This window comes from Lupinus angustifolius, chromosome LG17, assembly GCF_001865875.1.
Source record: "Lupinus angustifolius cultivar Tanjil chromosome LG17, LupAngTanjil_v1.0, whole genome shotgun sequence".
Classification (NCBI taxonomy): domain Eukaryota; kingdom Viridiplantae; phylum Streptophyta; class Magnoliopsida; order Fabales; family Fabaceae; genus Lupinus; species Lupinus angustifolius.
The window spans coordinates 19,745,716-19,759,089 of NC_032025.1; the positions used below are offsets into that span (position 1 = coordinate 19,745,716).

The 13,374-nt window shown below is 33.4% G+C and overlaps 1 protein-coding gene and 1 non-coding gene across 3 annotated transcripts; both read right to left on the bottom strand.

The window, feature by feature from the left end:
• Window positions 636-2,671, bottom strand: LOC109330572 (UDP-glycosyltransferase 74B1-like). Of its 2 annotated transcripts, XM_019564809.1 has the most exons (3): window positions 2,010-2,671; window positions 770-1,527; window positions 636-682 (listed from the first exon to the last, which is right to left on the bottom strand). In XM_019564809.1, the coding sequence occupies exons 1-2, from the start codon at window positions 2,652-2,654 to the stop codon at window positions 793-795; spliced, it is 1,380 nt and encodes a 459-aa protein (XP_019420354.1). In that variant the 5' UTR covers window positions 2,655-2,671; the 3' UTR covers window positions 636-682; window positions 770-792. The 2 variants fall into 2 exon arrangements, with proteins under 2 accessions (XP_019420354.1, XP_019420353.1); XM_019564808.1 differs by lacking the exon at window positions 636-682 and having other exon boundaries at window positions 698-1,527.
• Window positions 5,015-5,087, bottom strand: TRNAR-ACG. Its single transcript has one exon. It is a non-coding gene; the product is annotated as a tRNA-Arg (tRNA).

Sequence of the window (13,374 nt, forward strand, 5' to 3'; positions counted from 1 at the left end):
CTAAATGAGTTTTTTTATTAAAAATATATTTAAAAGTTATAAAAAACTTCAATTTGGAATTTGATTTTTCAATTATAATAGAGAAAAATTAAAATTCAAAGAATTTGAAATATTAAAGTTCAATTGGAAAAGTGTTACAAAACTTTGATGAGGTGTAACAATGCAATTATTCTTAGATTAATAGTAAACATTAAATAATATACATAGATTAGTGTAAAGAAATAGTTTGGATGTGAAAAATGATTTCAATCTCATCTAATGCTCAATGTCTATTACATTTTAATATAACAAAACATAGGTACGGTAAACACTCAATTTTGATGGGGTAGCAACATAGACCAATCGCTAATTAGTATTAAATTATTAACATATAAAATATATAAAAAGTAAGGATAGTGTGAGAAAATACATAATAATAACATGTGACATATGAATGAGTTTTTATTTTTATTTTTTAATAACTTAGAACATTTTAAAATGAAAAAATGTGAGGAGAATGTAACATGTGGCATGAAGGGAAAACATGTGAAAAAGATGTGACATGTGACATGAAAAAAAAACATGTGAGGAAGATGTGACATGTAACATAAATGAATTTTTTTTATTATATTGTTAATATATAGAAGTACCACACATTATCATTTATTTTCATAAACCATTAAAAACAATGAACACAAATAAGCTCCGCATACATGCACTACTGTTACTTCCTCATAACCCAAATTAGTCTAACTAACAAATAAGTACCCATATTTAATGATGAGAATAACCACTCTAATAGCTATTCAAGTTTCAATTCTTATTATCTGCATTCAACAAATAATTCACAAAGTCATTGATATTCTTATCAGAACTACCATTTTCACCAACTGCATCCCTAGCTAACTTCATCCATTTACTAGCATTCTTTCTTATCTCTTGGCTTCTCTTACCTACCATCACCACCTTTAAACTTTCAACAAATTCTTGCTTCCTCACAACTCCTTTATCATCCTCTTTGGGTCTCACACCAACCTCCCAAACATCCTCCAAAAACTTAGCATCAGGCAATTGATCAGCCCATTGCGGCAAACACACCACTGGAACTCCAAGGCCAAGGCTTTCAAGTGTTGAATTCCAACCACAATGAGTCACAAAACACCCAATTGCTTGGTTTGCAAGTAGTTCTAGCTGGTTGCACCATGTCACAATTAGGCCCTTTTCTTTTATTGAGTCAATGTATCCATGAGGTAGATTAGAGTGCTCAGATTCTCTTAGAACCCACAAGAAACTCACCTCACTTTCTTTCAATCCCAAAGCCACCTCTTCCATTTGTTCTTTTGTTAAGGACACCATGCTTCCAAAGGATATGTATACCACAGATTTAGGTGCCTTTGATTTCAGCCATTTGATGCATTCTTCACCTAGTGGCTTCCATAGACTTGCTCCATACCCTTTGTCCCCTTCAATTCTTCCATCTAAGTAAGCAGAAGGAACCATCGGACCTATCAACTTCGCCGGACAAAGCTCGGTTAGGCTTTTCACCACCTTTCAGACACAAGAAAATCATCATCAACCATGTCAGAAACTCATTGAATTAGAAAAAGCAGAAGACAATTAAGTAGAAAATGGTTCAACAACAGTTATAATATTTTTAGGACAATACTTAGATGTTGTATAATAGGTGCTTGTTTTGTTGTTATCTGATGAGAACAAGACATGTGATACGATCATTATACATGTTATATTTTTATTTTTTATTGGTAGGGTATAACACATCATTGTAGAAAAGCACCCAAGCATCCATGAAACAACACATAAGTTATCTCCTCTTTTTTCTTTTATCAAGGTACTATTATGTTTAATTTGATGGATTTTCAAATATTCATGAGTTGTTTATGACAAGAGCCAACTCTGTGAAGTAATTCTTAGGTTGGAACTTCAACCATAGACATTTGAACAACATAGGAAGTTCCAAGTTCCAACCTAAGAACATGTATATAAATGTTTATATGATATTGAACTAGTACCTCTCCTTCTAATGCTTCAAAAGTGTTCACAAACATCCAATCAGCTTTGTTTAAGTTAGAGAATTGACTCAATTTCATAGCCATATAAGCCGGGTAACTCTCTGGGAACCTTATGAAACTTGGCAGATCTTGGCAATTCAATGGAGGCAAACCAGGAACAAACAAAGGCAAATCTTCAATCTTCACAGGAAGCTCAAGTAAACCATGATGTATACGGCAGAAAATGTTGCACACTGCAGCTGAATTAGTGAAGAAAGAAGCTCCATAAATGCCATGTTTCTTGGCCACATCAAGAGCCCATGGTAGAAATGAATCATACACAATGCAAGTGACTGGAGTATTTGTGTGTTGAAATTTTTCAACAAGGTTAGACAAAGTTCTTGAGCCATTGGTCCTGAATGAACTTAGAAACAGTTCAACATTTCTGGCTTGTGCAAAACCAGCATGGTCAAAACCATCAGAGATAGGTTCAACTTCAATGTTTGGTACTTTGATTGTGTTAACGGTGTAATGGGTAGTGGCAAATGTGGCTTTGACACCTTTTGAGGATAACCTTTTTGCAAATTGGAGAAGAGGGTTAATGTGGCCTTGGCTGGGGTATGGTAGAACTATCACATGGACGTTGGTGTCTCTTTTCAGACCCATGTTGTCTTATTTTGTATGATAGTGGCTTCTCTTCAACACCTTATTTATAAGCCACTGCAACATACACGTGATGAATTGAATGCTGATCTACTACAGAGTTCTAAAATCTTTGGTAAAGAGCCTCACATGTATACTAGGAAAAAAATAGTAATAGTTCACATTTAAATTATTTTAAATGTAATATTTATGTATTGTTAATTTAAATATTTATATATGGTTAATGTATAATTTATTATTCATTTGTATTAATTTTTTGAAGAGTCAATAATAATTAAAAATGAGTAACAATGATACAATAATAATGCATAAAACTTTTACGATAACAAAATGCATATACTCTCCTGGCGTTTTATTGTAGATGTTTTAGGATTCTATTTAAAAAACATTTTTATATGCAATAAACAATTTTGTTACCAAAACATCTTTATTTAAATAAACAACTTGACTAAAAAAATAATTTAGTTCATTAATGAATATAAGTTTTAATAAAATACATACCATTACAAATAAAATCAATGATTTCTATACTTCTCTTAATCCACATACCCTAAATAATCTTAGGAAATGGAAGAGGGGAAATAAAAAATAGAACAGAGGCGTAGAACGTTAATGTTTGGAAGCCTTTGAGAAATTCACCAGATTCATTTAGCAACTTTAGTGTCAAACTCAACCAACTTACCTACCAGCTTCAACTGACTTAAATTTTTAATCTTTTATTCATATAAAATATAGTATCTAAGAGTATAGTACTGGTCTGATATGTAAAAATATATTGTTAAATTTATATCATAAAATACAAAAGAATATAAACTAATGATTTTGTAAACTTGAGCTAATTCTGTAAAATTTAAAATATGTAATGTGATGCTGATAAATTCCATTCGTACAATTTGAATACGGAAAGTGTAACAAAAACTCAAAAAATGTGTTTATGTAAGAGGGGGTTTTCTTAGCGGAAAACCTCACAAAATCAAACACTTGTGGTGTATCCCTACCTAATGGGTGATAAAGATAACGAGAGAGTTGATTGCGTAATCATGGATGAGGTAAGCAGTGAAGAAATTAGAATTACGTGTATAGTTTGGTAATCACCGAAGACATAGGAATTAGTTGTGACACGTATATTTGTTGTGTCAATCTGTTACTTAGACCATGTTCTATAATAATAATATTGAAAATATATTATAATTTTTTAAATTACATGACTTATTTTCATTGTTCTAAAACATGGTTTGAAACACAATTTAAGAAAACAAATGTTTGTTAATATATTTGTTCTGGAAATGTACAATTACTGCCATTTCTTTGATGTATGAGGTAAAAATTCAATAAAATTTTACTAAAATATCTTTATTAAATTATATATTATTGATCTTTCATTTGTATTTTTTTGAAGAGCCAATAATAATTAAAATTGAATAACACATAATGAAATGACATTACTCAAAACTCTAACCATTTAACTACATGCACCTTTCTCTTAAATTTGTATAAATTCTATAATTAACTCTCACAATAGATTTGATTGGACTTTTTTGGAAGAGAAGTTTTTAAGGGAACAATTAGTAAAATTAAGAAATGCATTGAAAGGTTGTTTCATATCAATTTCCCATGTGCATTGAAAAACTACTAAGGAAGAGTGTACATTGAAAATAGAGAAAAATTAAGAATAACAATTAATTTGGGTGGGAAAATATACTTACGTAAGTAATGGCAATTTTGGCTTATAAATTACCTTTGGTACTAAATATGCTTAATGTTATGCACATAATTTAACAAGTCACTAAATAATACAAAAATTGAATAAAATCAACAAAAATATATCTATTAAAATTTCATTTATTTCCACAATAATTTTCTACCATAAATTTCATCTAAATTCTAAGAAGTGGAGAAAAAATGTGGAACAAAAGTTAGTAAGAGAACAATTAAAAGTAAAACAATAGTAGATTGAAAAAAGAAGAGATTAGTTATATCCAAATTTTAGATGTTTATTGAAAAAATTAAGAGAATAAAATATCTCTTTATAATAAGAGATAATTTATCTCATTTAGCCAATAAAAACATGACATGTGTACTGTTTAGTTTAATTTTAGAAATATTTTTATAGAGAATGATTAAATATGATACATTTTATAATTATAGTGGCTATAAGAGATAACTTACCTCCTTATATTAGAAAATACTTTATTCTCAAAAATTAAGGTTGAAAAGTGGAAAAAAGTTAAGAATAACCATTAAAATAGGTGAAAAAAATAGTTAAATAAATAAAATATATTTGGAAAATATTACAAGCACAAAAGTACATTGTATTTTTGCATTCTCATAACTCTTGTAAATTAAAAATGAGGAAAAGGAAACGACTCCACTGGGGATCGAACCCAGAATCTCTGGTTCCGTAGACCAGCGCCTTATCCATTGGGCCATGGAGTCACGTCGACGTTATTTTTTTTCTAAACAGCCAATTTATTTTGTGTTCATGAGCCCCTTTAAAGCAATACCCTATCTGTATGTTTGCTGTGCTTTCTGCTAGGTTAAAAGCTTGTTATAAAGAGAAGTTAGAAATCAGAGTTTTACAAAAATAAGTCATTACTATATGACAATTTATGTCTTGTCTTACCAAAAAGTTCCTCTAAGATAAAAGCTTACTTAGTAGTTTCATATTTTTTTCCAACTTAAAATCTCAAATTTTCTATGTTAAGTTTCATGTTATTTCAGCTATATATACTCAGCAACTAATGCTATTAGTATTGGTATTAGACTAATATAAATATAAGCTACAAAATTACATGAATACTAACCACTCTTAAAACTCAAACAAAAAAATCATTAACATACTCGAAACATAGTTTCTTTTAATGCTGAAGAGTAAAGTGGGAGGGATATGTTCAATCATTTTTGTGCTTGAGAATAGTGAGTGCTCGTAGCCACACACTTGACAATACATTATGCATGTGTAATAGAAGAGCATGCTAGTACTCCAATTCTCACCTTACCAAGCCTCTCTTGTAAACTCCTAAGTGGATGTTATACCATTTCTTCTTCCTTGGATGATCTCGGATAATCCTCTTCTCTCTAGCTTGGTCATCTTTTGCCTCCTTGGAATAAATTTTGCTCCTGCTCTTGAACTCCATTTAAACAGAGCGACAATGTATGATGCATGTTTTTAATTTCTTTGTTTTAGCAGCTCACCAATCTGCACAAGAATAAATAGAAGTTCAAAGGAATTCAGTGAGTTTTCTTAATCGGGAGCTTATGGCCTAGCTTTTTTTAGGTAGAGATCACATATACAAAACGGTGTCTCACTCTGTTGGACACCAATGCCAGCCCAAACCAAAGCCCAATCAACCAGAAATTCCAAGCAATGAAGAAAAAGTCTTTGGCGGGAAAAAAAGTTAATTCTATTAACTGTTAATTTTGTTTTCCTCCTTCTGTTTTTATCTCCTCTATATTCTAGGTTCAAGTGTGCTTATTGATCAATGAATTCGTGTATTCAATTAATAGTAAAACAAAAGAGATTCCATTCATCAATTGCCTAATACAAGAAGTGAGGTTATTCATTCTTTTTTTGTTTCTTGCACATTCGGTTCTCTTCTTCATCATCTTCTTTCTTAAATGGCTTACGAAGGTTCAATCATGGCAAGTTATATCTTTAACATGGTATCAGAGCACCTTCATTAAAGGTGTCACTATCTTGCTTCCGCATACACTCATCTCTGATTCCTCCTCGACATTCTTTCAACTCTTCTTTCAACATCAGTTTTATCAAAAGAAATTGAGATGACCAACCATATTACAATTCAGAATCCCATCATGGATCCAGGGAGTCCATACTTCCTCCACCCGAATGATAACCCATGAATTTCATTAGTATCAACACAACTTATGGAGACAACTACCACAACTGGGCAAGAGCTATGAGCATAGCCCTCGACACCAAGAACAAAATGGAGTTTGTAGATGGAACCATTGTAAAACCACCTGGTAATGATCATCTCTACCATTACTGGAAAAGATGCAATAATCTGATAGTATCTTGGTTAAATCAATCCATTGATTCTTCCATCCTCCAAAGCATCCTTTGGATGGGAACTGCCCAAGAAATATGAGAAGATCTCCAAGAGAGATACTATTAGGGAGATGTTTTTAGAATCTCTGAATTAATAGGAGAAATTCCCTCCACCAGGTAAGGCAATCTGTCGATTGGTGCCTACTGCACTCAGATTAAGGATATTTGGGAACAACTTAACAATTTCACACTTGTTCCCTCTTGTTCATGTGAATTTAGGTGTAGATATAGCCTCATACCCACTATCAAAACTTACAGGGATAATCAATATGTTATCTCATTTTTAAGAGGATTGAATGAGCAATATTTTGTAGTTAAATCTCAAATCGTGTTAATGAAACATTTCCCTACCATTAATAAGGCTTTTTCCCTTCTCACACAACAAGAAAGACAAACCAGTATTCTGCCTGATGATAACAGATTACTGGGAAATGTCTCTAATGATATGTTTGATAATAGAGTAAGGGGAGAGGGAAAGGTCTTAGAGGACAGATAGGGGGGAGGAGAGGTCTTAGAGGACAGATAGGGGGGAAAGGTCAGAATCAATACAAGCCTCCTAACACTTCTAAGGGAGGCATATGAACTAAAGTATGCACCTACTACAACAAGGTGGACCATACAATTGATATATGTTATAGAAAGCATGGCTTTGCCCCAAATTACTTTGCCAATTCACGAACTATAAATAATTATGTCACACAAGAATCACAAGAAGATCAATCCTTTATCAACAAAAGCTTAGAACCTACATCAGAAAGTAGAACTTTGGGACTTACTCATGCTCAACACAAAGCTCTTATAACCTTGTTGGAACAATCAACTATTACCACACAACACACTGCCAATCAAATTGTGGTTGCACCTCTTCAACAAGACACAAACAACTTAGGTATCTTGAACACATACAACACCATTGGCAAACCTGATTATTGGCTCATTGATACTGGAGCCACAGATCATGTGTGTGTCTCCTTATCAAATTTTCAAACCTTTAAACAAATTAAACCAATCTCAATCAAATTACCAACTGGTGTTAGTGTCATTGCATACTATTCTGGCACTATAGTGTTCTCCCCTCTATTTTATCTAACTGATGTTCTATATATACATGCATTTAAATTCAATTTGATTTCTTTTCCCAAAATTACTAAGTGTCTATCATGCAAGCTGATCTTCAATGACACACATTGTGATATACATGATCTTCAATCATTGAGGACGATTGCTGCAACTAGGATAAATGATGGATTATATGCCATGATGCACCTTCATTAGGCTAATTCTAATACTCATTTTCAACATTTTGCCAATTCATTCTGTAGTTATAATGATAACAATCTTTGGCATTGTAGATTAGGGCATTTATCTCATTCAAAAATACTTGTAATGCAATTTGTCTTTCCTTTTATAAGATGCAATAAAACTGTTGAATCTTGTGAAATATGCTGTCTTGCCAAGCAGAAAAGGTTACCTTACCCTAACAGTAAAACCATATCCAAACAACCCTTTAACCTTGTCCACATGGACATATGGGGACCCCTGTCAATCCCCTCAACACATGGTCATAGATATTTTCTCACCATTGTAGATGATCACACTAGATTCACTTGGTTGCTATTCATGAAAACCAAAAGTGAAGCCAACCAACATATCAAAAATTTCACTCACTATGTTCAAACTTGTTTCAGTGTCAAGCTCAAATCCATTAGGAGTGATAATGGAAAGGAATTCTACATCCCTGATTTCTATAATCATCAGGAAATCCAACACCAAACTACTTGTGTTGAGTCTCCTCGACAGAATGGAATTACTGAAAGGAAGCATCAACACATCCTAGGTGTTGCTAGATCTCTAATTTTTCAATCCAATCTCCCAACTTGTTTTTGGAACTATGTTGTCGCACATTCCATTCACCTTATTAATAGACAACCAACTAAGTACCTAGGCAAAAATTCCCCTTTTCAGATTTTGCATAAAACCAAACCTGACCTCACCTACCAAAAAGTTGTTGGTTGCCTCTATTATGCCTCCACTCTGACTGCTAAAAGACAAACTTGACCCAAGATCAAGAAAATGTGTCTTCTTGGGATTTTAAATAGGGAACAAAAGGTTAGCTTTTACTTTACTTCAACACTAGACATATTTTCCTTTCTAGAAATGTGAGTTTCTTTGAACAAATTTATCCATTTAATACACCTCAGACCAATGATGCAACAGACCAACAAAACCAACCTAACCTTCCTACATATAACACTGATACTTTATTTCCTTATATAGACTCTACTTACATTGAGCCATTACCCTCTATCCAAACCAATATGCCCCAATCCTCTAAACATCAATCAGAGGACAATGCCTTGACTATTCCTCCAACCATTGAGAACCCCCTTAGACACTCAACTAGAAAAACCAAGCCCCCTCCATACCTAAAAGACTATCACTGTACCTTAGCCACTAGTTCTACACCCCCTGTTTCTAAGAAGATCAAATATCCCATAGCCAATTTATGTGAGTATCATTCTTTGTCTCCTGTGCAAAGACACTATTCTTTAGCCATCTACTCTGACTACACACCTTGTTCTTACAAAGAAGTCATTCTTCATGACTGTTGGAGATAAGCCATTGACTTTGAACTTACTTCTCTATAACACAACAACACCTGGACTGTTACCCTTCTTCCTAAACATAAAATAGCCATTGGTTGCAAATGGATCTTTAAGATCAAACACGAACCAGATGAAACTATAGAGAGATACAAAGCTATATTGGTAGCTAAAGCTTACACACAAACAGAAGGCATAGATTATCTAGATACTTTCAGCCATGTAGTCAAAATGACTACCATCAGGGTACTCTTATCTCTTGCTGCCATTCACAATTGGCGTCTGCAACAATTAGATATCAACACAGCTTTTCTTCATGGTGATCTTCATGAAGAAGTCTATATGAGAATACCACCTGGTCTTAATGTTTCTAACTCTTCACTAGTTTGCAAATTACACAAATCTATTTATGACCTCAAACAAGCAAGTAGACAATGACATGAAAAATTAACAAAATTTTTACTTAACCATGGATTCCGTAAAGCTTATTCTGATAATTCTTTATTTATTAAACATTATGAATCACATTTTACAGCAATTCTTGTCTCTGTGGATGATATGGTCTTAACAGGAAATGACCTAAATGAAATCCAATCAACCAAGCACATTCTTAACACAAAATTCAGCATTAAAGACCTAGGAAACCTAAAATTCTTCTTAGGCATGGAAATTGCTAGATCCTCCCAGGGAATTGCTTTATATCAAAGAAAATATGTTCTTGATCTTCTTTCTGAAACATGTATTCTAGTTGCAAAGCCATCCTCAACACCAACGGACTACAACTACAAGCTTCACTCAAATTCTGGATCACCTTTACTAGATCGAACATCATATAGAAGACTTCTTGGCAAATTATTGTACCTGACCAACTCAAGACCTAATATTACTTTTGCAGTGAGCCATCTTAGTCAATTTAACTCATGCCCAAATGACTAATATCAAATTGCAGCAATCAGAATTCTCAAATACCTCTAATCTTCACATGCATTTGGTCTTCTATTTCCAACACAGAACAACACAACATTAAAGGGATTCTCAGACTCTGATTGGGGAGTATGCATTGATACAAGGAAATCAGTTATTGGATGGTGTTTCTTCCTTGGCTCCTCCTTAATCTCTTGGAAAAGTAAGAAGCAAAACACAGTCTCCAAATCTTCCGTTGAGGCAGAATTTAACACACTCAATGTTCCAAGCCCAATTAGAGTGTTACTTTTTATTTTAAAAAAATTTCTTTTATTCAAGTGTCAATAAGTGAATGACTTGGGACATGGAATGAGACACAATTGGGAACAGTTCATTCTCATCCCTTCTTGTTGTCCTCATAGGTCTCAATAGAGATCATATGTCTCATTTTTATGTCCCGATCCAATGAAAAAGTGACACTTAATTAAAAAGAAAATTCTAAAAATATAAAATTATATATTTATATTACTTGGAGAAAGTTCATTGGCTAGGGACATAGGGACACACTCATTTTGAGACAGGTGATCCCTTATTCCATAGACAATGATCCTCTATCCCAAAAAGATCTTATCCTCATATCTCTATCCCAAAAAGATCTTGTCCTCATATCTCTATCCAATAGCATTTCCCAAAATTATATAAAATATTAATTTATGTTTTATATAAAAAAATTCAATTAAGTAACACATTTTAATTGGTTTGGTACACCATTAGGGATACCAATGGATACATGAGATTGTCATCCCTATTCCATAGGTCTGCCCGTTAGCTAACACAAGTTCTTGAAAGACTATTTAACTGCACACTAAGAAGGCTTTTGGGTCAAGCTAGATTTTTGGGTTTTCATACACAGGCCCAGCTAAGTCTGAAAACGGCCTATGATGGGTAAGAGGCCGACACTATACAAAATAGGTCTATGCCTATTTACATAAAAACTAGCGTAGCCATTTCCACCCTATACCAAGTCAAGAACCAACTATTCCAAAAGTTTAAGCCCTTAGATGGAGGATGGTTTTGTATCCAACAATCTTCATTCCCCCTATATAACATTACCTTGGTCCTTTTTACTTCTTTAACAATAAAGCAGCCATTCCCAAATTAAGCCTGTTCTGTTTTTACTTCATGATTCTTACCATATTTTAACAACAATCAAACAAAAATATGATTTGCACTTAATTTACTACTAAGACCAACCAAGCATACAGACAACTGTAAGCCCACAAGGACAGTTCCAGAAACACAAGTGAGAAGGGAGTATAAATATGTGCAGAAATTACTTTTGAAGGTTTTTTTATATATAAAATAATGTTACATATAAAACTAATTTTACAAAATACATTGGGCAGGGTTTAATTACTTGCGATGTCAAGGCATGGCTTAATTTCTTTCTTTCCCTTTTTTGGTTAGAGATGGACAATCTGATAATAGTGAGAGAGAAAATGTAAAACGAATAGGGATGAAGGTTTTTATTTCATGCATTCTTTCTAATATTTTGGGATTAATACTGCGTGGACATGTTTATATATATATATATATATATATAAAGAAGATCATGCTCTTGACTTTTGCACGATTTGATGAAGACACTAAGATCACAAAAGGAAGAAAATGGAAGAAGACTATGAAGACATAGAAGATTCAAGCTTCAAAGATTTATAAATTAAGTATTCAATAGGTACTTCTATCCTTATGCTCAATTTATGCTTAGTAACAATGCTCAAAGAATTCAAAACTATTTTCAAAAGAATTGAATAAGTCTTGAAACAATGTCAAAAATGCTAAGTAACAAGTTACTTGACCTGACTAACAGGTTACTAGATTTGGGTAATAGATTATCTAAACTGTGTGACAGTTGATAACAAGTTACTGGAACTACGTAACAGGTTACCTGACTAAGAAAATAGTTAAAAAGCATAACTGACATCGAGTAACCAATTAATTACTTGTATTAATCGACTACCACTTTGGACAACAAGTTTTGGCAATCGATTTCACAGTCATAACAATCGATTACCCATATATGTTGAAAACCATATTTTCAAATTTAAATGAACAACTTTCATCAAAAGTGAATGAGTTTTATTCCAAGCGTGTCTCCTCTTCATGGAAGGATATTTTGGATGATTGGAAGCATATTTAAAGGCATTGAGATATTCAATTAAAAAAAATCTATATCAAGCAATAGAACATGTTAGTGCAGCAGAAGCGATCATTGGCCACAAACAATCAAATAAAGGCATCGAATAAATAGAAGAGAAGAAACAAGAGAATTTGTTAACGGGGTTCGGCCAATTGTGCCTACTTCCCTGGGAGCGCTGAGCGGCTACCAAGATATCATTAGAGAATAAGGATTACAAGCCCTAGCACATCCATGGGCCCACATGCCGATGGGGTGTTTTTATTTGGTGCTTATATATGGTGCACATTATAACAAGGAACCTGAGTCCAATATATAACATTGATTACTTTACTCTATTCCAATACTAGACAATGTGGGACTAATACAATAACATATTTCAAGCATTCCCAACAATCTCCACCTTGATTGAAATAGAAGAATATATCGCTCCTTAGGAAATCTATACAAAAATCTTCACCTTAGCGAATATTTGATTCGACCTTGTTCAATGTCTAATTCTCTTTAACTGCTCCCCTACAACATAGACCTTCTGAGTATCATTGACGATGTTATCAAGAGTCTAACTCTCCAAACTTGTAGTGCAGCTTCCCATACCGCCATCAAATGGAACATGCCGCCTAGCCACCTATTGCTAAGAAGTCTTTCGATATATTGGAACCTCTAACAAAAGTTCACTAACAATCATCCTCTTCAATACTCAGTCAAACTAAATCTTGGAGCTTCCTTGGAAAGCCTCAACCGCTACCACCATTGTCTACTCCGACAATCCTAGTTCAAAAGAACTATCATACTCCACCATAAGGAATATACCCACATCACACACCATGCGTCAATGCTAACTAATGTTTGTGTCACATCCTTGCATCTAAGCCAATGCCCATGTCACACATCTGCATCTCTACCAATGTTTGTGTTACAACTTGCATCAAAGCCAATGTCCATGTC